The 25,498-nt window shown below is 51.6% G+C and overlaps 2 protein-coding genes across 2 annotated transcripts; both read right to left on the bottom strand.

The window, feature by feature from the left end:
* Window positions 1-7,857: 7,857 nt before the first annotated feature.
* Window positions 7,858-14,156, bottom strand: KLK1 (kallikrein 1). The gene is made up of 5 exons (XM_004381716.1): window positions 14,111-14,156; window positions 12,003-12,162; window positions 10,455-10,741; window positions 10,019-10,155; window positions 7,858-8,013 (listed from the first exon to the last, which is right to left on the bottom strand). Exons 1-5 carry the CDS (start codon window positions 14,154-14,156, stop codon window positions 7,858-7,860), a joined length of 786 nt encoding a protein of 261 aa, XP_004381773.1.
* A 2,144-nt stretch (window positions 14,157-16,300) lies between these two features.
* On the bottom strand, window positions 16,301-22,727 carry KLK15 (kallikrein related peptidase 15). Its single transcript, XM_023736171.1, is given in 6 exon segments — window positions 16,301-16,453; window positions 17,174-17,310; window positions 17,405-17,575; window positions 17,578-17,684; window positions 18,150-18,283; window positions 22,665-22,727. Coding segments are annotated over 6 exon segments (765 nt in total).
* Between the last annotated feature and the right edge of the window lie 2,771 nt (window positions 22,728-25,498).

Genomic DNA, 25,498 nt, shown 5'->3' with positions numbered 1-25,498 from the left:
AGAGAGTGGGACGAGAGTTCCGACTCCTCTCAACAAAATCAAGTTGCTGTTGCCAGAAGAGCAGGAATGGATGCTGGAGTGGGCAAAAACAACTGTGCATACTATTTTTTTCATATTCACAGTATTTGAGCATAATTACTTTAGGATAGAGTCCCAAGAATAGAATAATCCTGCAGCAAAATTGATGATGAAGCTGTAAAGTTTTCATACACAATCACTATACCCGAACCAAACCCATTGCCGTGTAGTCGATTCCAACTCATAGCAACACCAACACTATAGGACAGAGTAGAACTGCCCCATAGGGTTTCCTAGGCTGTAAATCTTTACAGAAGCACATCTTTTTCCTGTGGAGCAGCTTGTGGGTTCGAACCTCCAACCTTTCAGTTAGCAGCCAAGCACTTAACCATGGTGCCACCAGGGCTACTACAATCACTGTATGAGTCAGAATTCTCAGAAAAAGCAACTCCATCTATAAAATAATTTTATAAAGGATGTTGGAGAGCTTGAACAATCTCTGTGAAGCCAGAGAAATGGGCTCAGGGCTGAGTGACCAGGAACATGCCCAAAGGCCACCTGGAGAATTGGCTGGCTGGGCACACACACACACTGCACCTTGCCCTGTGGAACCGCCTGTCTCCAGGCTCTGGACTGCACTGTGGAACCTGGAGGTAACTACTTCCACTCCTACCAGAATGGATTTTATGCCTACTTCTTCTGGCTGCCAAGTCAAAGACTAACATGACTATAGCCTATTGGTGGAGCCCGGTCACATGCTGCAGCCCTAGCTGTAAGGGAGGCTGGTAAAAGGAGTTGTTTGAGTTTCTTACCGGGAGGTGTAAAGGAGCATTCGTGGCTCAACAGTTAAGCAATTGGCTGCTAACTGAAAGGCTGGTGATTTGAACCCACTCAGTGGCTCCATAGGAGAAAGACCTAGAGATGTGCTTCTGTAAAGATTACAACCTAGAAAACCCTACTCTGTCAGATGGGGTCGTCATGAGTTGAAATCAACTCGATGGCACCCAACAACAACAACATTAGGAGGCGTGGATGGAGAAGTTGGGAAGTTCCCCAAACAGAATCGGTGTTCCAAGATGCTGGGAAGACAAAAAGGAGTGGAGAATGTTCATCACATTCCCATTTGTTCTAAAATGTGATCTTCGTTTATATGATTTTTAAGTTTTTTCTTTACTTTGAAATTTAAGTTATAATTATTTTATTTGAATGCCAAAAAACCAAACCTGCCATCGAGTCAATTCCGGCTCATAGGGACCCTAAGGGACAGAGTAGAACTGCCACATAGGATTTCCAAGCCTATAAATTTTTACAGAAGCAGACTGCCACATCTATCTCTCGCGGAGTGGCTGGTGGGTTCGAACTGCTGACCTTCCAGTTAGCAGCCAAGCACTTAACTACCGTACCACCAGGGCTCCTTGGAAATATATCTCAAACTCAAAAACCCCTGTCATCCAGTTAATTCTGACTCATAGCAACCCTTTAGGGCAGAGTAGAACTGCCCCATAGGGTTTCCAAGGAGTGGCTGGTGGATTTGGTTGTTAATGAGTCTTCCTCCAATCCTGATGCCGCCTGTTTCTTCATACAGTCCAGCTTCTCAGATGACTTGCTCAGCATACACATTGAGTAAGTATGGTAAAAGGATAGAACCATGACACACATCTTTCCTGACTTTAAACCATGCAATATCCCCTTGTTCTATTGGAACTACTGCCTCTTTTTCTATGTACAGGTTCCTCAAAGCACAATTAAGTGTTCTGGAATTCCCATTCTTCACAATGTTATTCATAATTTGTTATGATCCACACAGTCCAATGCCTTTGCATAGTCAATAAAACACAGGTAAACATCTTTCTGGTATTCTCTGCTTTCAGCCAGGACCCATCTGACATCAGCAATGATATCCTTCATTGCACGTCCTCTTCTGAATCTGACTTGAATTTCTGGCAGTTCCCTGTTGATGTACTGCTGCAACTGCTTTTGAATGAACTTCAGCAAAATTTTACTTGTGTGTGATATTAATGATATTGTTCAATAATTTCCACATTCTGTTGGATCACCTTTCATTGGAATGGGCACAAATATGGATCTCTTCCAGTTGGTTGGCCAGGTAGCTGTCTTCCAAATTTCTTGGTATAGATGAGTGAGTGCTTCCAGTGCTGCATCTGTTTGTTGAAACATCTCAAATGGTATTCCGTCAATTCCTGGAGACTTGTTTTTCACCAATGCCTTCAGTGCTGCTTGTTCTTCTTCCTTCAGTACTGTCATGGATTGAACTGTGTCCCCCAAAAATATGTGAATCAATTTGGCTAGGCCATGATTCCCAGTATTGTATGATTGTCCACCATTTGACATCTGATACGATTTTCCTATATGTTGTCAATCCTACCTCTATGTTAATGAGGTGGGATAGTCAGCAGTTATATCAAAGAGGCAGGACTCAATCTACAAGATTGGATTGTGTCTTGAGCCAGTCTCTTTTGAGATATAAAAGAGAGAAGCAAGCAGAGAGACAGGGGGACCTCATATCACCAAGAAAGCAGCGCCGGGAGTAGAATGCATCCTTTGGACCCAGGGTTCCTGTGCAGAGAAGCAGCTAATCCAGGGGAAGATTGATAACAAGGACCTTTCTCCAGAACCGACAGAGAAAGTCTTTCCCTGGAGCTGACACCCTGAATTTGGACTTCTAGCCTACTGGAATGTGAGAGAATAAACTTCTCTTTGTTAAAGCCATCCACTTGTGGTATTTCTGTTACAGCAGCATGAAATGACTAAGACAACTACCATTGCTACTTGATTGTATGCTACCTCCTGAATATGGTTGAACGTCAACTAGTTCTTTTTAGTACAGTGACTCTGTGTGTTCCTTCCATATTCTTTTGATGCTTCCTGCGTTGTTTAATATTTTCCCTGTAGAATCCTTCAACATTGCAACTCAAGGCTTGAATTTTCCCTTTAGTTCTTTCGGCTTGAGAAATGTCAACAGTGTTCTTCCCTTTTGGTTTTCTAACTCTAGGTCTTTGCACATTTCATTATAATACTTATTTCGTCTTCTCAAGCTGCCCTTTGAAATCTTCTGTTCAGCTCTTGTACTTCATCATTTCTTCCATTCGCTTTAGCTACTCTGTGTTCAAAAGCAAGTTTCAGTGTCTCTTCTGACATCCATTTTGGTCTTCTCTTTCTTTCCTGTCTTTTTAATGACCTCTTGCTTTCTTCATGTATGATGTCCTTGATGTCATCCCACAACTCATCTGGTCTTCGGTCATTAGTGTTTAATGAGTCAAATCTATTCCTGTAAATGGTCTCTAAATTCAGGTGGAATATACTCAAGGTCATACTTTGGCTCTTGTGGACTTGTTCTAATTTTTTTCAGCTTCAACGTGAACTTGTATATGAGCAGTTAATGGTCTGTTCCACAGTTGGCCCCTGACCTTTTTCTGACTGATGATATTGAGCTTTTCCATCATGTCTTTCCACAGATGTAGTTGATTTGATTCCTGTGTATTCCATCCGGTGGAATGCATGTACTGTTGTGGCTTGCATGTTGCTGTGATGCTGGAAGCTATGACACCAGTATTTCAAATACTAGCATGGTCACCCATAGTCACCATTTATGTTGTTGAAAAAAGGTATTTGCAACAGAGAATTTGTTGGTCTTGCAAAATTCTGTCAGGTGATCTCCAGCATAATGTCTATCACCAAGGCCATATTTTTCAATAACCGATCTTCTGTGTTTCCAACTTTCGCATTCCAATCACCAGTAATTATCAACGCATCCTGATTGCATGTTTAATCAATTTCAGACTGCAGAAGTTGGTAAAAATCTTCAATTTCCTCATCTTTGGCATTAGTGGTCAATGCGTAAATTTGAATAATAATTGTATTAACTGGTCTTTCTTGTAGGCGTTTGGATATTATCCTATCACTGACGGCGTTGTACTTTAGGGTAGATCTTGAAATGTTCTTTTTGACGATGAATGCAACTCCATTCCTCTTCAAGTTGTCATTCCCAGCATGGTATAACATTAGCATAACTAATGCCTAGGATATGGATGTTTGCGTGTTCCATGTCATTTTTGACGACTTCCAATTCTCCTAGATTCTTACTTCGTACATTCCATGTTCCGATTATTAATGGATGTTTGCAGCTGTTTATTCTTGTTTTGATCATGCAAATGAAGGTCCTGAAAGCTTCACTCCATCCAGGTCATTTAGATTGACTCTACTTTGAGGAGGTGACTCTTTCCCAGTGTATTTTGAGTGCCTTCCAACCTGAGGGGCCCATCTTCCAGCACTGTATCGGACAATGTTCTGCTGCTATTCATGAGGTTTTCACTGGCTAATTTTTTCAGAAGCAGATTGCCAGGTCCTTCTTCCTAGTCTGTCTTAGTCTGTAAGCTGTGCTGAAACCTGTCCACCATGGGTGACCCTGCTAGTATTTGAAATACTGGTGGCATAGCTTCCAGCATCACAGCAACATGCAAGCCACAACAGTACGACAAACTGACAGACATGTGAGGGAGGCAGAGATAGAGGATGAGAAATACCCTGACTTCTCTACTCCTAGTTCTAGTCTTCTGCCAGTGCCTTCCATTAGCCTAACATAATGGTAAGCCAGTGAGCTAAGGAGGCTGGGAAAAGGGGTCCTTGTGATACAGACAAGGGAAAGATGAGGGGAATGGATCTGAAAGCAAAAAGATGAATAATGGCAGAACTGCCAACAACTTGGGCTTCAAGTCCAGTAGGAAAAAGGGTGCAAAAGAGGTTCCTGCAAATGTCCTGTGTGGCTTAGATCACGTGGGCACCCCTGAAACAATTATAGTGTTTAGAGCAATGCAGTGCACTGATTGGTTTATGACTGGGGCTGAGAGTGGGGACAGGCAGAAGGGGGAAATGCATGGTGGAGAGGTAAGCTGCAAATGTCCACTCCTGGCTAAACCACCTAGAGGGCTGGTCTCTGGGATGATGAGAACCAGTGACTTGAGTGTCATCTCAACTCTTTCTCTCCTTCTCTTGTATGCTTTTTCCTCTTAGTGTTACTTTCTTGGGCCTCCTGTCCTCCATGAGGCTAAGTCTAAGGCTTAGGCAGCTCCAGTTTATCATCCCTTTGGCTAGATGAGAGCTCTTCCTTGACAGCTCCAGTTAGAAAAAAATCCTGGGGCAGAGCTTGATCAGCTGGCTTTCATCATGTGCCCAACTTTGGGCCAATTGCTATGGTCCAAGTCATAGGGCACTGTGATTGGCTCAGCCAGAGTCACATGATTACCTCCGTGGACCAGAGAGCAGGGTATGTGTCTTAGTCATCTAGCGCTGCTATAATAGAAATACCACAAGTGGATGGCTTTAACAAAGAGAAGTCTATTCTCTCACAGTCCAGTAGGCTACAAGTCCAAATTCAGGGCATCAGCTCCAGGAGAAGGCTTTCTCTCTCTGTCGGCTCTGGAGGAAGGTCCTTGAGCACAGGAACCTCAGGTCCAAAGGACTCATTCTGCTCTTGGCACTGCTTTCTTGGTGGTGTAAAGTTCCCATGTGTCTCTGCTCGCTTCTCTCCTTCATATCTCAAAAGATTGGCTTAAGATACTATCCAATCTTGTAGACCTCATCAGTATAACCTCATCATAGTGATAGAGTTTACAACACATAAGGAAATCACATCAGATTTACAAAATGGTACACAATCATACAATACTGGGAATCATGACCCAGAGAAGTTGACAGACATTTTGGGGGGACACAATTCAATCCATGAGAGGGGGTGACTGTGTGGTGTCTCCTGGGCTGTTGAGGTGCCTTGGTGGGTGTTTAGGACCCTTCTAAGCCTTACCCCCTCCTCCCCCCAGTTCTCATCCACCTAGCCACAGGCTTCATGATGCTGGCTCTGGGCTTGTGCCTAATCCTCCTCCCCTGCATGGGTTTCTCCTTCCGGCCATCCTTCCGCCGCCTTACCAAAATCGACCTCGTCTTCAGTTTCCTCAGCATCAGCATTGGTAATTGTCAGCTCAGTTAAAAACGTACTCTCCCTGCTCCCAGCATATCTCCCTGGGTTTCCCTGACTCTGGGGAGGTGGCACCAGAGCCTCTGTCTTTGAGCGTCTCTTGGGATCTCTGCCCTACTCTCTCTGCGTGTACATAAGTTCTACTCTGTCTCTGTCAAGGTATGTGTGTGTGTAGGGAGTGTGAGGGGTGTCTCTACTTCCCTCTCTATCTTATTTTCTCTCTTCAAGTATCTTTCTGTCTGATGCAGGGATGCGGGCGCTTCTCTCTGCTTGTTATGGAGGGTGGAAGAGGGGTCCTGGGGGTCCCTGTCCAGTCTTCTGTCCGCCTCTGGCCTCACCCTAGTGCAGGGCTCCTGATTCTCCTCAGCCTGATGCTCTTAACAATCAACTGCCACACGCTGCACCCGAAGCCACATATAACCTACACGGCGACTTTTTACCTGTGCTTCAGCGGCAGCGCCTTGATGCTGTGGGCTGGTGAGGGCAGGGCCTCGGGAGGAAGGGCGGGACCTACGCAGGAAGAAGGAGGCCTCGTAGGACAGGGGGCAGGGCCTTGGGAGGAAGAGGCGGGGCCTTGGGAGGAAGAGATGGGGCCTCACAGAGCAGGAGGTAGGGCCTTGGGAGGAAGAGATGGGGCCTCACAGGGCAGGGGGCAGGCCCTGGGAGAACGGGAGGCGGCGCCCTAGGTTAGAAGGCGATGGGTCGGAGGGCAGGTGGGCCATAAGGGAGGGGCAGAACCTGGGGAAGAGACGGGGCCTGGGAGGGGCTCGGAGTCGAATGCTCCCCTCCAGGAACCCTGTCCTACTTGAATCACTTGGGTATGTGGAGCGAACAGGAGCCCTCCAAGGAGTGGCAGATGAGCAACCGCCGGAGGGCCTCGAGGCGCATGTCTAAGCAGCGGGGCTCAGAGACATCCGTGTGACTACCCTGAGCCTGTTCACTTCAGTCAGTATCCTGAGGGAAGCCCTAAGCTTCTCCAAGGGCTTGAGCGTCTCAGAAGAACCCTGACCGGTAACTGCAGCCTTCAGCGTGACCACGTCCCTGAGGTTAGGCGACTGCCCACAACTAGGGGCCCAGCACCTCCTTTGAGGCCCTGCTCCTTGAAAACAGGCCACGCCCCCCCAGGGGAGATGACGAGGCCCGCCCTTCTACCTAGGGCCCGCCTTTGACGCTCTGGCCCCGCCTACTGAATACTCACCCTGCCCAATCGTCCTGCCAGCCCGGGGTGCTTTTGCGTGGTTCCACCCCTAGCCTAGCTAAGCCCCTCCTCCGGACGTCCAGCCCTCTCAAACCACGCTCCCGAAGCCAAACTCCATCCTTCCAGACCCAGGTTGACCCCATCCGTACTCCCTGCGTACAGTACCAGCCCTGCTCCGGTGTCCCCTCGGCTCCCAGGCGGACTTGACCCTGCTCAGCATTTGATGAAGCCCGCCCATCTGCAGAATAAGCCCCTCTCCTCTGGGAGGTGGGTCTTGCTCTAACTTCTCTCTCCTTTCCTGGCTTCACCCCTCCCCACAATAAAACGTGGGCACCAACCAGCCTCTCAGACTTTGGGCCCTTTATTGCCCTCCTACCCTTCAGGGCAGGGTCGGGCCCAGCGCGTGCTAACTGGTCGCCTCCCTGCCCTGCCCTGCCCGTTTGGGTCTGCGGCTTTCCCTGCCTGTTTGCGCTTCTCTCTGCCCCTTCCTTTCCCTTGCTGCACCTGACTGCACACCTCCGGACGCGGAGTCCCCTAGCTTCAGACAGGTGCATCCTGAGCCTCCAGGGGCCCCAGTCTAGAAAGGCCAATGACGCCACATATTGCTGAGTATTCGATTTTACTGGGGGAACAGGCGAGGCGAGGGCATTCAGGGGTTGTTCTCCATGGTGTCATTGATCCATTCCTTGTACGAAATCACTTTGGTGAAGACAGCTGGCATATTGGGAGTGCCACATGGGTCGTGGCCCCATGACGTGATACCCTGCAACATGTCATTGCAGACCAGTGGGCCGCCCGAGTCACCCTAGGCGCACATGGGGGAGAGTGAGAAAGGTCAGCAGGACCCAGGTCAGGCCTGTGGACCCCCAGCTCTCAGACCTGGGGTTGCAGATCACAGACAGTTACTGCCAAGCTATGGGGAAAGAGACACTTGTCTCCAGAGTCCACCCCCAGAAGAAGATAGGCGAGGCGTCCAAAAGAGGGGGCAGTGGCTGGAGTCCTGGCCACTGAGGATGGTAGCACTTCAGTGTCCAGTTTCTGCCCAGGAGCAGGGTCCAGGAGACAGTCACTGCAGACGGGTCAGTGGGAGGGTGGGCAGGACCCATCTACATGACCCTCCACCCTCAAGGCTCATCTCAGATGCCACCTCTCCCAGGAAAGTTTCCATGACTAGACACCTCACGCCCAGGGCACTGGAGAGCCATAGAAGGACTGTGAGCAGGGCAAGAGCAAGGTCAGTTCTGAGTGTGGAATTACCCACTGGGGACAGGTGGGGATGGACTGGGGGACGAGAGGTACTTAAGGCTGGGAGAGGGTCCAGGTGAGTACAGAAAAGCCTGACCTGGGGCTACGGCAGTGGGATGGAAAGGAGGAGACAGTCAGAGAATCGGGGCAGAAGGGACCAGGCTTTGGGATTGATTCACTGGGGGAGGGGAGGGATGGAACGGTCCAGTGATTGGGGGACTGGGGAACCTGGGGTGGAGGAAGGGCAGGTTTGGTGGAAGCCACTGGGCTCAACTGGGACCTGGTGAGTATTTAGGGTGGTTGGCTGTGTGTGTGTGGGGGGGGGGGGGGGGGGGGAGATGCAGTGTAGATGTCTCCTTGGAGGTGCACAGCTATGACTCAGGACAAAAGCTTGAGGTCATTCTTGACTCCTTTCTGCCTCTCCCTCCCCACTTGCAATTGGTCAGCATAACCTATGGGGTCTCTGTCAAATGTAGAGAGAATATAACCCCTTCTCCCACTGTCCCTGGCACCACTCCAGGTCCAGCCCCCATCATCATTCACCTTCATTGGCTCCCTACCTCTCCTCTCTCCCTGTGGTCTGTTCCCCACACAGCAGCCAGAGGGAGCTGTTAGCACCCAAGTTGGATCCTGTCCTACCGCTTATCACAGTCCCAGAGCTTCTGTTTCATTCTGAGGAAGAGCAGAGTCCTCACTGTGGCCCATAAGGTCCTGCAGAATCTTCCCCCTTTTTCCTTCTCTGACATCATCTCCTGGGCTCTCCTCCTTCATCACTTAGCTCCAACCACAATGGATCCTCACTGTTTCTCAGACACACCAGGCCCACTCTGCCTCAGGCCCTTTGCACTTGCTGTTCCCTACATCCTTCCCCAGGATTTCCACATGGCTCACCCCTCACCTGCTCCATGTATTTACTCAGTCTCCCTTGTCCATGGGGTCTCTTCCTGACCCGGTCATTTATGCCCCCAGCTCTCCTATCTCTCCTCTCTGCCCCCACAGCACATCTCACCTCCTGACAAAACCAAAAAAAAATAAACCCACTGCCATTGAGTCGATTCTGACTCCAAGCCACCCTATAGGACACAGCAGAACTGCCCACAGGGTTTCCAAGGCTGTAGATCTTTACGGAAGCAGACTGCCACATCTTTCTCCTGCCAACTCCTGACACATACTATCATTTATGTGTTATGCTTATTGTTGCTGTCTGTCCCCCCTCACCAGAACAGCAGCTCTGTGAAGGAGGGACTTTCTATGTTTTGTTCACTGCTGTCCTCCCGGGGTCTAGGACAGTGCCAGGCACATAGTAGATGCTCAGTAAATATGCGGTAAAGGGAGAAAAGGATGAACTATGATGTGGAGGAGTGAGATACAGGTGGTACCTGAAGGAAGGTGTGGGGAGGGAAGGGGGTTATAGGGGAGGGAGCTGAGGCACTGGGGGGCGGGGTGCAGCTGTAGCTGGGAAGCAGTGGAGACAGATGCCTGCTTAGCTTTTGGACCCTAACCTGGAATTTGGGTCCGCTCCCCTTGTCCTGCTGGTGGGAGTCGGGGAGGGGAGATTAACTCACCACACAGGTGTCTTTGCCGCCCTCCATCTGCCCAGCACACAGCATATACTCCGTTACCTCCTGGGAGTGGGCACTGGCACACACATCATTAGACAAGAGTTTGAGGTCCACACATTGCATATCATCTGGGTATGATTCTACAGGCCAGAGAGAAACAGGGCTGTGTCTGGACCCACCTTGTTCCTCAACCAGGTCCTCCCTCAGACCCAGGTGCCTCAGCCACCTCCTCCCTCAGACCCAGGTGTCTCAGTCCCCTCCTCCCGGGGAGTCTCAGCCCCCTCCTCCTCCCTCAGGCCTAGGAGTCTCGGCCCCCATCCTCCTCCTCCATCAGACCCAGGTGTCTCAGCACCCTCCTCCCTCAGACCCGGAAGCCGCAGCCTCATCCTTCAGACCCAGGAGTCTGGCCTCCACTCAACACGGTTGGTCCCGTGCGTACTCCCATCTGGATCGATGCTGCCCCAGCCCGAGGCGATGCAGGTGCTCCCCACTACAGGCTCTGTGGTGGGCAGGGCCAGGACCTTGACCGCATCTGTGATCTGGGCGGGCTCCTTCAGACGGAGCAGCATGATGTCGTGGCTGTAGTCCGCTCCTGGATAGAGGGGGTTGTTCTTCAGGAGGCTGATGTTGTAGTCTGGGTGTGGGAAGCTGCCGCTGACTTGGGCATACTGGGCTGTCTCTTCAGGCTCTTCCAGGTTGTGGATGCCCAACCAGAGCTGGTAATTCCTGGGGAGAGAGGGGAGAGATGGAGGGAATTGAGAGGAAGACAGGAGGGGGAAGGGACACGGGGCAGGGAGCATGAGGAAGGGGGGAGAGAGAGAGAGAGAGAAGAAGGAGGAGGAAAGATGTAGTCAGAGAAATAGAAGGAGAATACAGAGACGTGTAAAAAACAGAAAGATGGAGTGAAAAAGTTTAAGTGGATGGAGGGAATGAGGGGGCAGAGGCGGAGGATAGTGAGAACTGGAGGAAAAAGACAGAAAGAAACAGAACAGAGAGAGAGAGAAGGGGGAGTGAGGCAAACAGAACAAGGAAGGGGAGTGAGACATAGACAAAATGGGAAAGGGGCAGAGGAAGAGAGAGAGAATGAGAAATAGAGGCAGAGAGGAATGAGGTGGTGGCCGAGTGTGAGAGAGAAGGAAAGGGAAGCAGGACGGGGGGGGGGGGGGGGGTCAGGTGGAGGAGGAGGGGGAAGAGCCTGAGACCAGCTCAGCTGCAGCTGTGACAGTTGTGCTGGTTTCCCAGGAGGCAGGGGCCTGGCCCCAAGCCCAAGGTCGGCTTGGCCCCTTCCCTCCCCAGCCACTCTCCCTCCCTCCCCTTTCTCTTTCCCTCTTTTCCTTCCTCCTTCCCTCACCAACCCCTACCCGGCTCCAGCTCACTCCAGCCCTTCCTAGTGTCTCCCCAGAGTGGATTGATTGTCCTGGAGGGTGGGGCTGGGGGCAGAGGAACATGAGAACCTCCCCCAACTCGCCCACAGGTACTGGGATAATCCTTCTCTCTGGAGTCCCCCTAGGCCCATCCTGGGGTGTGTGTTTCAGTAGTGATGGGACAAGGAGTGAGGCAGAGCCCCAGACAGAGACAGGACAGAACCACAGGCAGAGATGGAGAGCGAGGCATACAGAGACAGAGATGGCAGCAGAGAGACCAGAGACAGAGAGACATGGAGGCAGAGAAGAGGGAGAGAGAGACCAAAACATGGGCACACAGAGAAAGACACACAAACATAGCCAGTTACCTAGAGACACAGAGAGAGACAGAGAGACAGGGACACAGAGGGAGACATAGGGAGGAGACTCAGGCAGCCATGGATAGGGCAGCTCTGGGTCGTCCAGCCCCAGCTCTGCAGCTCTCACTTCGACCTGGACCAGTACTTCCCCCCTATCTCCCTTTAGTCCTCAGCATCTCTTGTGATTATCCCAGGGGAAAGGCCCCCTACTCATTCTGTGGGAGCACAGGCGGCCCCATCCCCAGGCCCCCCGCCCCTACTCACTCGCTCATGCAGTGGGCGGCCGTGAGCACCCACTTGGGGTCTATCAGGACACCCCCACACTCAGGCTTATTGTAATTGTACACAGCTACCTGCCAGGGCTGGGAATGCTTCTGGCACTCCCAGCCTCCAATGATCCGGGACTGGATGGGGGATGCGGCACCTGTGGAGGGGGTGCTGGGTCAGGCAGGGCTGGGCTAGCAGGAAGGGCAGGGGACTGGGCTAAGAGAGGGAGCTGTGCTGTAGGATTGGGTGGGCCATCGGGGATGAGGACCAGGGCTGGAGGTGTGTGGAGATGGGAAGGAGTGTCGAGAAGGGCCCAGAATTCCACAGCCATACCTGAGATTGCAGGTAGGTGGCTGGCCACATAGTTTGACTGGGAAGAAGCAGGGGTGTCTGGTGGAATTTGGGGGTCATGGGATCAGGATTTGGTGACCAGATGTCAGGGACTAGGATGCAGTTGACAGCTGACAGCTGGTTGGGGAGACTTTATGCTCAGAGAGCAGAGCAGACCCCAGGGATCAGGGTGGGAGATGCCAAGATGGTGTGTGGAGCAGGCAGTTGGTTGGGGGGGGTCAGGTGATTAGACTGGGGGACAGGAAGTTGTGGGTTCTGAAAGGAGTAGCAGGTCCCAGAATCCAGGGACAAGAGCCCCAAGGGAGAGGGTTGGGGCTGGGAGAGGAAGGATTGGTAGGTTTAAGGGGTTCCAGGCTGAGGAAACGGTCAAAGCCTGGGTGGGCTATTGGAGTTCTGAGCTGGGTGCAGATTTAGGGAGTCAGGTCTGGGAGACCAAGAATAAACATCTGGGCTGGGAAATTTAGGGGTCACCTGGGGGTTCCTGGATAGGGGCTGAACGGAGTCAGTGGGGCTGAGAGAGTTAGGAAACTTAGGGGTTCCAGGTCAAAGGGTGAAAGAAATGGTTAGGGTTGAGGGCTGGCAGAGGGATCCTGTGAGGCTTTGGGGGCCTGTGATCCCAGAATAGCATTCTAAGAAGGGGTGAGGGGCCCTAGAGAACAGGGCTGGGTTCAGGGCTCTGGAGGAGGGAGGGGTGAGTCACTCTGGAATAGGCTGATTGAGGGCTCTTTGTTTCTGAAGGGGAAAGGGGTGAAGGTCTGCAAATACTGAAGGGATATGGGTTCTCTTGGGGTGCTGCCCAGGTAGGAATGGAGAAGGGGGGGAAGTGGGGGCCAAGCAGCTGTAGGGTAGAATAGAGGACCTGCTATGTATGAGGTCCCAGAATCACATATTGGACCAAGAAGATATTAGGGATCTCGGGACTCCAGAAAACCAGAGATGTAAAGGAGAGTTTCAGGTAAAGTAGGAGAAGGTCTGGAGCTGGGCGAGGGCTGTAATTACTGTGAGTAAAGGAGGTTGCTGTTGGGAGACCTGTGTGTTATTTTGGAGGGAGAAGTCTAGAGGTGTTGGAAGGGGGCGGGGGGGTCTGGGGCAAAGAGTTGGGGAAGGAGGGAAAGTTTGCAGAACCCCCATAGCAGGATGGGGGCCCATATAGAGTTATAGGCCAGAATGTTTGCCTGGGAAGAATCAGGGGTGTCTGGTGGGATTTGGGGGTCATGCGATCAGGATTTGGGGACTGTATGTCAGGGACTAGGGGCATGATTGAGAGCTGACAGCTGGTTGGGAAAAGTCAGGGGATTATGCTGGTATTTGAAGGATCAGGAGCCAGACCATTGGGCCATAGAGATCTAGGAGGTAGGAGGGATGATCAGGGTCCCAGGGACCAGTGGGACTAGGGGAGATCCTTGGAAGAGTTAGGGCCCCCAAAGAGAGAGAGAGACAGAGAAGGCCAGGCTCTGCCACTCTGGTAAAGGGGCTGGAGTCAGGGAGCTGTCTGGGGAAGAGATAAAGTTCTGGGGGTTCCTGTGAGGAGCAGGGACCTAGTGTGGGAATGAGGACTGTGAGGAGGGGCTAGGGGCAGGCTTTTAGGTGGGGCTGGGTGAGATAGGAAAGGAGCTGGTATCCGGGTCTGGGGTGGACTGTGGGCTGGACAGACAGAGGCTGGGGTGCTGAGTGGGAGGGAATAACTTATGGGGTGGGGAGCAACATGAGTCAGGGCCCACTCACCCTCCCACATCCTCCCCCTTCTGTCTCACCAGTGCCCCCCAGGGACAGGGCAAGGCACAGAACCAGGAACCACATGGTGACAGAGGTGTCCAGGGCCAGGCAGGCGAAGAGCTGGAAGCTGAGGAGCCTCTCTGGGGAGCCTTTAAAAGCCCTTATCCACCCCCCAGGGCCCCACCCCTGCCTTGCTGGCACCCAGATGCTGGCCAAGGCTCTGCCCATACTGCTGGGGGCTGGACAACCCCCTCCTACCCCCAGAGCTGTAGAAGGGGCGGGAACACCAGCACCTGTTGTCCTGAGGGCCCTGGATCACCCTGGACGCATTCCCAGGGGCTGAGGCCAGAGGGGGCAGGGCCTGTGGCTCCTGGAGCCTTGGTCTTAGGGACACCACCAATGAGTAGAGGCCGATGGGGGGACAGCAACAGGGGCTGGGAGAATTACTGATCCCCAATAGGAACTGTCATATGCCTAAACCTCATGTAAGGCCTTAACACCCCAAGTCCCAGTGTACCCTCAAATACCAGCAGTGGGGCTCTGAGATTCTCTAACCCCTGTACCACCCTGAGCCGAGATGGCAGCACCTCAGCTTCCAGCTCCCCCTACAAGTACACCTTAGCTGTAAGAACTCCCCGATTTCCGTGCTTCCCAAACCAGAATCTGGTTCCCCAAATCTATCATTCCCCTTATAATAAAATCTTGGGGTACAAATTACCCACAATCCTAGTTCCCCCAGATCTGAGAACATAAATAAAGTTCCAGGGGTCTCCTAGAACAAGTCCCCTAGCATTTCAAAATCCAGTGTTCCCCCTGAACAATGCTGGAGTCCCAGTGATTCCCCGCTTCTCGTTCCCTAGATCTGGACGTTCAAGCTGCTGTCCTTCAAAGTTCTAGGGAACCTAGATTCCCTGCCCTCCTAGGTCAAGAGCATTCTCAGTGCAAAATCCAATGCTCTCCCTGGCCCAAATAAAATATTTAGGACTCAGAACCAAGTTCAGGTACTTCAACATTCAGTAACCTTGGAAATCACATTTTGGGGTCTCTGAAGAGAATCAGGAACTAGATCCCTGCGGCCTCAACGGTAAACCCATAGGCTTCCAACACATTATCTTAGCTGTTCAGTAAAATCAGAGCAGCCTGATAAAATCTTTCCCCTTTCCTGGCTGAAGAAAGAAGAATATTTGCCATTTATCCATGGCTATCACTAAGGATCCCTGGTGGCACAACAGTTAAGCACTCCGCTGCTAACTGAAAGGTTGGCAGTTCAAACCCATCCAGCACCTCTGCTGAGGTGGGGGAGGGAAGGGAGGGAAGGCAAGAGAATGGTCCTGGGGTTCCTGCTGCCCCTGGGATGATGGGTGTTACCTCTCTGCCTGTCATTTGCTCATTTGTGAAGGAGTCTTTGGTTGGAGCCCTGGTGATGCAACAGTTAGGTGCTCAGCTGCTAACCAAAAGGATGGCAGTTTAACCCACCCAGCGGCTCCACTGGAGATCTCAAGACCTGGCGATCTGCTCTCGTAAAGATTACAGCCTAGAAAACCCTATGGGGCAGTTCCACTCTGTCTCATGGGGTCACTAGGAGTCAAAAATTGACTCATTGGCACCTAACAACATCAGAAATCCCAGAACTAAATCCTCAAGAAAAAGAAGTAATTCTTGGTCATCTAGTGTGTGCTAGGTGCTTTCACCGGCTATCCAGAGATACAGAGTATTTACCCGGCGCCAGGCACTCTGCCAATCAGTTCATATGAATGACCTCATTTAATCGTCAAGACAACACTATGAGGTAGCCAATATTATAATCCCCATTTTACAGATGAGGAAACCAAGGCTGAGTGAGACTGCGTCTCAGCTGCTCAAGATCATGTAGCTGGTCATATGCTGAATGAACAAAAGCCCTTTCTCCTCACTTAGGAATCAGGGCAGCGTGAAAAGGAACAGTGTAGGGTGGCTCTGGGTTCCCTATATGTCCCTTCTCCACCAGGCTCTTGCTCCCATTTCCCTCCATCCCCAGAAGAAAATCACAGAAACTTGGATCAGCACTCTCTGTTATCTTGGTGTTTAACAGGTGACCTTGACCACCAGCTCTGGCCTCAGAAGGCTAAATCTGAGCCTTGGACAGTGACTTGGGGGATAGCTCAATTCTGTCCCAGGTCAGGATGGGGCTGCCAGCCAGCCACTGGGGCTTCTGCTCAGTCAGGCACACAGGCAGTGAGCCAAAACAGTCAGTTCCTTCTCATGGTTTCTCTGATCCACTCCAGATAGCGGCACACTTTGGTATAGACACCAGGCTTGGTGGTGGTGTTGCAGGGGACATCACCCCAGGACACAATGCCTTGCAGGATCCCCCCATGGACCAAGGGTCCCCCGGAATCACCCTGTGGAGAGAAGAGGAGTCTCAGCTTGAGTGGGAACCACCTAGATTGAGCGCCCCATCCCCAACCTAATCCCATTCACAATCTCAACCAAACCCAATTCAACCCAACTCAGCCCAATAACCTCATCCCATGAAACCCCAACCCAACTCAATTTAATCCAACCCAATCCAACCCCATCTCATGCAGCCCTAACCCAGTTCAACTCAACTCAATCCAACCCAACCCAGCTTAACCCAAATCAATCCACTGCAACCCCACACAACTCCAACCCAACTAAACTCAATGAACCTAATTCCAACCCAACCCCAGGGCAACCTCAACCCAACTGAACTCAGCCCAACAACCCATCCCCCACATCTTCCCCATTCAAAATCAAACCAAACCCATGCCCATCCTCATATCCAATTCAACCTCTATCTCCAGATCTTCCACCCAATTTAACTCTCACAAATTTCCCATCTAAAAGCAAACAAAACTCATCCCCATTCCCAACCCCAATCCATGATATCTCAACCCAACCCCCAGGTAATTCATCCCAAACCCTACCCAACCCCAACTCTGACCTAAATTCTCCATTCTAACTACTCCTCCAACTTCATCACCAAACCTATCCCCAGCATATTCTCTGGTCCAATGCAAACCAGATCCAACCTCATCTGAACACCCAAACCTTTCCCCACCCCTCTTCCTACCCTCGACGGTCCCTCTCTCAGCTCTGACCTCACAAGAGTCGGTGCCTCCGCCCTCCACACCTGCACACAGCATTGAGTTCCTCAGGCGTCCAGGGTACTCCTTGTTACAAGATTCGGTGGAGATAATGCTAATGTTGGCACAATGCAACGTATCTGGGAGACTCACTGGGGAGGAAAGTGGATTTGGAGCCGTCTGATAAGTACAAAAGCCGCGGGAATAGGGTTCCTCAAGGGTTGACATCCAGCCCCTCTCACGCACCTTGAGGCTCGGGTCTCCCTCTGTTCCCATGCTCATCGTCCAACACCAGGCCCCAGCTGGATACCACGCAGGCCTCGCCTGCGCGGAGGCAGCGCGTGGGTAACGCCACGGGGCGCACTTGCCTGGTGAGGCGGGCTGGCCGTTCTAGCTTCAACACGACGTCGTGGCGCTGCTGCGCGCCTCAGGGCCTGGATGCGGGATGACTAAAGAAACAGTCCGCAAGTGTTCTGGACCGTCGCGCTTGCGCAGATTGTGCTCGCCCAGGCGCACGCGCATGAAGCTATGCGGGCGGGTGATTATCCACAAGTGGAGTGGGAAGTAGATGGGTATATCAAAGAGTGGGCAACCTGGCGTCCCCCGAACCTTCGGGAATCTGAAGATTCCATTATCCTCTCCTAAGACCCTGCAGCCAATGGTCCCAGCCCTTGACCCTCACACACCTGCAACTCCCTCTCCAGGCTCCAGACCTTCCTCCCTTAGAATCCAAGATTCTCAGACCCCCTAGACCCTTCCCAAGTGAGAACCTCAGGAACTGCGACCTTACTAGTCTTTCTCTCTCAGAAACCTAATAGTTCGAACCCCATTCCCCCTCCTTACTCAGTGGCTGGGATTCCAGCCTCTTCCTCCTTCAAAACCCAGGATACTCGAAACCCAGCAGTCCAGACCCCAGCCTCCACCTCCGAAAGCCCCAAGAGTTAGACCCTCCAGTCACGTTGTCTCAGGATTCTGAGCCCTGCCTTCATACTGGGTTTGGCAGTGGGCTGCAGACAGCACCCACTGTGGGGAGAAGAGGGAAGCACCACAGTTGAAGGGCCCTCTCTGGAAGAGGGCCACTTGCCACGGTTGGGAGTGAGCTGCACACTCCTCTTCTCGCAGATCCTGGGCCCCTGGGAGAGAAAGCAGAGGATCCCTGGGGACAGGGGCCTTTTCCTCACCCCCTACCCTGTCCTTGTGCCCCACCCTCCCTACATATTCTTCACTGACACCTTCCCTCAATTTCTTCAGAAGTCCCAAGTATTTTTTTTTTTTTTTAAGTTCTGTGGTCTCTCTAACTTTTACAGTTGCTGCTTATTTTCTCCAGAACTGTCCCCTTCCTCTCCCACCTCATTTGCTAGAGGACCCTGGGAGAGAGGGAAAGGATCAAGGGCAAGATGTCCTCTCACTGGGGGTGAGGACAGGGACACTAGATACAGGTTCAGACAAGTGGTCGATTGGCACCAGTCATTCAAGGTCACCAACCTGTCACAGAAGTCAAACAAGTGTGGCACCTCAATACCTATGACATGCAGTCCTGGCCCCAGATTCTGGACATCTTGGCCAAACTCAGTGCGTCCTACAAGGACACAGATGTAGCCACACAAGGTCATGACTATACACACATGCACAAATGGGTTTTCAAGCTTAGGAAGGGATATGGACAGTGCGCTTTAAGCTGAATTCACTTGCATATATATGGGTTGCATCTTCAAGAATCACTGCACAGATGTTCATGTGTATATATGAAAGTAGACATTTAAGGCATGGGTGCACGTGTGCGCACACACACACATTCACAGACACATTTGGACATAGAAGTTCAGGCCTACATTCACAGTCTCTAGTGTGGGTCTGGACATCTAGGGTCACAGACACACATACTTGCACAAAGGATCTGGACATACAATATGGGGTCTTTAATAGGAGTACATAGAAAAAAATACCAATATGCACTCAGGTCTCCAAAGTTTTGTTCACAGATATAGGTCTATAGTATGGTGATTAAATCAAGAGTGAAACCATCTGGGTTCAAACGTATTAGCTGTGAGACTTGGAGCAAATTATTTGACCTCTGTGTCTCAGTTTCTTCATCTGTAAAATGGGGATTGTTGTAAGGATTAAATCGGAGAATATGTGTGTATATATACGTATCATTTTATATATATATATATGTTATACATGTATGCGGTATATATATAGTATATGTTGTTGTTGATAGTTGCCGTCAAGTTGATTGTGACACATGGCGTCCCCATGTGTTACAGAGTAGAACTGCTCCATACGGTTTTCAAGGCTGTGACCTTTTGGAAGCAGATCACCAGGCATGTCTTCCAAGGCACCTATGAGTGGGTTCGAAACACCAACCTTTTGGCTAGTAGTCAAACACTTAACCATTAGAGCTACCGAGGGACTTCATATATATGTGTATATATAAATTATATATATGTATATATACACGCACACACACGTTGTTGAGTTGGGTGCCGTCGAGTCGATTCCAACTCATTGTGGCCCCATGTGACAGAGTAGAACTGCCCCATAGGGTTTTCTATGCTGTAATCTTTACAGGAGCAGATTGTCAGGTCTTTCTCCCATGGAACTGCTGGGTAGTTTGAACTGCCAACCCTTCAGTTAGCAGCTAAGTGCTTAACTGTTATACCACCAGAGTACATATATATATGTATTGTCTTGGCACATAATAACACTTAATGAATGTTAGTTATTTTTAACCAAGGACACACGGATTTATTTATGAGAACATACATGTGGACATTCAGGTTGTGGACGCAAATATGGCCAAAGTAAGTCAGACACATGTGCAGACCCAGATAAAGGATAAATCAGGGTCAAAGCTGATTCATCCACAGGCTACCTAGTGGAGATTCAAAGTTGCAGACACAGACCCAGAGGCCAGACACTCAGATGTGGCTCCACTAGATCAGACCCCAAGGCAACATCTGGACCCACGGCTGAGCATTTAGGGTCAATGTCACATAGTGGAGACATGGGAATTCAGCACAGGACATATTTACCCATCTCTAGGTCAGAGCCAGGAGCTCTGGTGGTGCAATGGTTAAGCACTTGGCTACTAACCAAAAGGTTCAGTTCAAACCCACCTATTGGATCTACAGGAGCAAGATCTGGCGATCTGCTCCCATAAAGATTAAAAAACAACAACAACAAAATCTGTTTTTACAGAAGCAGACTGCCACATCTTTCTCCTGCAGAGCGGCTGGCGGGTTCGACCTTTTGGTTAGCCAGCTAAGTGCTTAACCACTGTGCCACCAGGACTCCTTCTGTAAAGATTACAGCCTAGAAAACCCTATGGGGCAGTTCCACTCTGCCACAGGGGTCGCTATGAGCCAGAATCGACTCCATGCCACCCAACAGCAACAACAGGTCAGAGCCCAAGTCAGATACGCGGTGATCAAGGTCACTCACTGGGTTTCGCATATGGGGACACGGTTCACACACGTGAGGAGAATGTGGATACACAGAGCCTTGCACACACGGACACACACACAGAACTGCACCATGAACAAAGACACAGGAATGTTTGAAGGTCACAGGATCAGATCCCACGCACACAGGCAATGTGGATGTGACACATCAAGGTCACAGCCACGCATACACACAGACACCCACACCCAAACAAGGTTTGCACAGCCAGACCCAATGTTCACACTCCGTCTGCCAAGGTCAGGAGCTGGGTGGAGGGCCCTGGGGAGGCTGGGGGAACACGGATGTAGTGGATGAGGGGTTTAACAAAGGAAGGGTGAGGTTCTCCTAAGGAGAAGGGTGGAGGGCACAGGCTGAACAGCTGGCCACCAAGGCTGCACCTGGCCAGTCCCAGCCGGAGGTGGGCGGAGGCCCCAGGTGGGTGCAGCAGGTAGGCGGGGGCAGGGAGGGCAGAGGGGACAGAGAGAGCCTGAGGGGAGGCTGGCAGCATGGGGGAGGTCTGAGGAGTACCCACAGCCGAGGGGTGGTTGTGGTGGGGAGTTAATGAACGTCAACCCCCACCTTCTCCCATGTCAGAGCATCAGGTTACAGGTAATTTCTCCTCCAGTGAGTGATTGTGGTCTCTGGAGTACCCCCCCCCGCCCCCCACGGCCCAGGGTGACCTTGACCTAGTGGCCACCCCTCCCTGAGCCACAGGCCCTTCCTCTGTCAAATGAGGCTGGTATTGCCCACCCCATAGGGATGTGGTGAGGATGCTGTTCGTGAGTGCCGAGTGCCAAGCCCCGCACATACTAAGCACTCAGCAACGCTGTTGTTCTGTTGTTTTTGGGTGCCATGGAGTCAATTTTTGACTCATAGCAACCCCATGTGACAGAGTAGAACTGCCCCATAGGGTTTTCTAGGCTGTAATCCTTACAGAACGAGCCTTGGTTGCGCAGTGGGTAAGCACTCAGCTGCTAACTGAAAGATGGAAGCCACCAGCAGCTCCACCGGAGAAAGATATGGCAGCCTGCTGCTGTAAAGATTACAGCCTTGGAAACCCTACTCTGTCCTTTAGGGTTGCTGGGAGTCGGAATCAGTTCAACAGCAATGGGTTTGGTTTGGTTTCATCTTTACAGAAGCAGATCACCAGGTCTTTCTCCCATGGAGCCACAGGGTGGGTTCGAACTGCCAACCTTTTGGTTAGCAGCCAAGTGCTTAACCCTTGAACCACCAGGGCTCCTTGCACACTCTTACAGAGCATTATCCTGGGCCAGGCACACAGGACCACACTTAAACCTCACAACCCTGAGAGGGATGGCTGTTATTGTCTCCATTTTACAGCCACAGAGATGTTAAGTAGCTAGGAAGTGGCACAGCCAGGATTCGAACCCAGAGTCTGTGCTTCTGGCCTCTCAACACTCATTTAATGCTTATGATGGGCTTTTTCTAAGGATCCCCAGTGGTGCAAACGATTAAGTGCTGGGCTGCTTACTGAAAGGTTGGCAGTTCAAACCCCCCCAGTGGCTCCTCAGGAGAAAGACCTGGTGATCTGCTCCTATAAAGATCACAGCCTAGCAAGCCCTATGGGGCAGGTCTACTCTGTCACATGGGGTCCCTATGAGTCAGAATTGATTCCACAGCACCTGACTGAACAACCAACAACAGGCTTTCCCTATATTGTACCATTTGAACCTCACGATAATTTTTACAGGTAGCTGCCGTCTTCTAGAGAAGGCACGGAGGCCCAGAGAGTGAAGTCAGTACCTCAAGGTCACACAGCAAGGAAGGAGTTTGAACTCAGGTCTATGTGACACCCCCCCACCCGAGGCCATGTTCATGGCTACAAGCATTGAGAGGACTCTGGCCACACAGGGACTCCAGGGCCACCCCAGGCCCCTGATGGCTCTGGGGCAGGGAGGTGACTCAGGGATGTTGGTAGGTGACTAAGGTGGAGTGTGGGGACCAGGGAGCAATCATCAGGTGGTTTCTGGGTGAGGGAGGGGCTGGCAAAGGGCTCACACATGTGGAGGGAGGGGGCCACTACATTCCCACAGACCTGGACCCGACCTCAGCCCACCTCACCTGCAGATGTCAGCAGGATGGAGAAGGTGAGGAGAAGCCACATGGTGGAGGAAGGACCAGGGATGAGCCAGTGTCTGGGTGCGTGGGTGGGGAGAGTGAGCCAGCTGAGGCTGGACCCTCCTATCCAATCAGGATCCCTTCAGACAAACTCATCTCATGCACTGCTCAAGAAACTTCCTGTCACCACTCCCATCCGTCCCCCAAACCCAACCTGCTCTTCCACCCTGGCTTCCCATCTCGTGAGGGTCTACTGTTTCCCCAGACACTGTGACAGACCCCAGGGGTCCCCAAAACCTGTCAGACCTCAGCATCACCCCACTTGCACCCTGGATGTCTCTGTCCCTGAGGTCAGGCTCAGGCCACATCCCTCTCTGGACTCTACCCCAGCCTCCTTCCTGGCCTCCCTGCCTCCAGTCTCTTCCCTCCAGTCCATTCCCCACATGGCCCCTGAGGGCTTTCGCCACCAGAGCTGATCCTGCCCCTCCCATGCTCACAACCCTCCCGTAGCCCCCAGCACCCCCCGATGAAGCTCAGCCCCTCAGCCTCACTCTCATGGACATGAGTGGTGCCCCCCCTCCACCCTTTCTGGCCGGGACACTCACAACCCTCTCTTTCTAGACACAGCCAAAAAAAAAAAACCAAACCCGTTGCCATCAAGTCAATTCTGACTCATAGCAACGCCCCGTGTTACAGAGTAGAGCTGCCCCATAGGGTTTTTTGCTGTAATCTTTATGGAAGCAGATCGCCAGACCTTTCTTCCACAGCACCACTGGTTGGGTTCGAACCGCCAACCTTTCGGTTAGTAGTCGAGCACAAGCCATTTGCGCCACCCAGGGTCCTCCTAGACACAGCCAGTTCTTCTATTTTCTCTCCTGCAATTTTGTGCCTTGACTTAGGAAATAAAAAATTGACATCTTCTGTCTATGCATATAAGGAATGTGACCCAGCTGGAGCAATGAGGACGCATCAGCTGGGCCCTGAGCTATAGAAACAATAGCTAAGACGATCTTGGAAAACATCTTTGAGGAACTCTTTCACACAAACAAAATACTTAGATAGAGCACATAAGACCTACCTATTTTCCCCTCTTATCTTTTTCCCTTAAAAAACAAAATCCATTGCCGTTGAGCACAGTGAAGTCCGACTCCTAGCGACCCTATAGGACAGAGTAGAACTGCCCCGGGTTTCCAAGGAACAGCTGGTGGATCTGAACTGCCAACCTTTTTGTTAGCAGCCAAGCTCTTAACCACTGCGCCACCAGGGTTGCTCTTTTTCCCTTAGCATTCAGTAAATAGTAAGATTTGTTGGACCAATGAAGACCCTCCTAACTGTCGTTATTGAAACTTGTACCAATGATTATTAAGCAAAACAACTTAAAATGTAGAATCATGGTGATTTAGCAGTTTTTAGCCAATCTGTGAAAAGGTGAAGCTTTTAATGATTTTACCCATTTGTAATGTCAAAATACTGATGATTCTGTAACATTCCTCAGACTTGGACGGACATAGCTCTGGCAGCGTGTTTGTCCCCTTCCCACTTTTGTCTCTTGGCACCTAAGCCGAATAAAATCTTCCTTCTAGCTTTACTATACCTTTGTGGTGTTACCCTAAGACAGCCTCCACGCCTTTGCCCAGGCTGTTCCTCCTTCAGGCACGCCGTTCCCTGCACAGCCCACTTTCTCCTTAAAGCCTGTTCTGACCTCCCCCACCACTGAGGGTGAGCTGCTCAGAACTGTCTGTCCCCTCCACCGGACTGGGAACTAACTAACTCCCTGAGGACAGGGGACCGGTCTGACTGAACTGGGACTCCCAGTATCTCCACAGGAGGCCTCGAGATAGCTTTCTGGCCCCAAAGACCTTCTTCTCATTCACTGAACTCGCTGAACTTGCATTTGTGATTTGAGGCCCTGTCTCCACCTCTTCAGTGGGGGAGGGGTCTCTTCTGTTTCCACAGCACCGCTTCTGCCTTTGTTACTGCACAGACTCCCAGAAATGCTGATGTCTGGGACACTCCCGCACTGCCTGACCCCCTCCCCCAGGAAAGGGCTGGGGTGGGGTCCTCGCTGTGTCCCCAGCACCACACAGCTGTGGCCTGGCACGTTGGAGGCCTGCAGGAGGTGGTCTGAACCGACTTGAACCTGTGATACCTCCTGACCTCGTTCTTGGCTCTGGTACAGGTGCTTTCCAGCCTTTGGGACATCCTCCTGGTTCAGCCTGTCCCCTCCCCCACTCCCACGCGACTCCTTCGTGTGTCTCCAGGAGGTTTTCCTGGTTCAGGTTAACTCAGGGCCTCAGTCAAGGACACATGGCCCTACCCGCTGCCCTTCCCCCAGAGCGGCCCGTGTCCCCTCCCAGACAAGGATGATCCATATCTCCTCCCCAGGGACCAGGGTAGCTCCTGTCGCCACCCCTCCCCAGGCCAGGGTGGCCCATGTCTCCCCCAGACTAGAGTGGTTTGTGTCCTCCCCCAGTCCAGGGCAGCCTGTGTCCCCCCAAGCTCCCCAGACCAGGTTGGACCATGATTCCCCCACCTGAGACCAGGGTGGCCCCTGTCCCCCCAAACCAAGGTGTTCCATATCCCTCAGACCAGAGTGGCTTGTATTCCCCCAGACCAAGGCAGCCTGTGTCTTCCCCAGACCAGAGTGGCCCATGTCCCCCCAGACCAGAGTAGCCTGTGCCCTCCCCAGACCAGGGCAACCCATGTCTCCCCAACACCAGGGCAGGCCCATCTCCCCTCAGACCATGATCCCCATAGCCTTATGTCCTCCCCTCACCCCCACTCCTGTCTCAAAGATCTCACCACCACCAGATCCTC

This window comes from Trichechus manatus, unplaced genomic scaffold (assembly GCF_000243295.1).
Source record: "Trichechus manatus latirostris isolate Lorelei unplaced genomic scaffold, TriManLat1.0 scaffold00087, whole genome shotgun sequence".
Taxonomy (NCBI): Eukaryota; Metazoa; Chordata; class Mammalia; order Sirenia; family Trichechidae; genus Trichechus; species Trichechus manatus.
The sequence above is the reverse complement of the archived record's forward strand: the minus strand, read 5'-3'. Positions and strand labels throughout refer to the sequence as shown.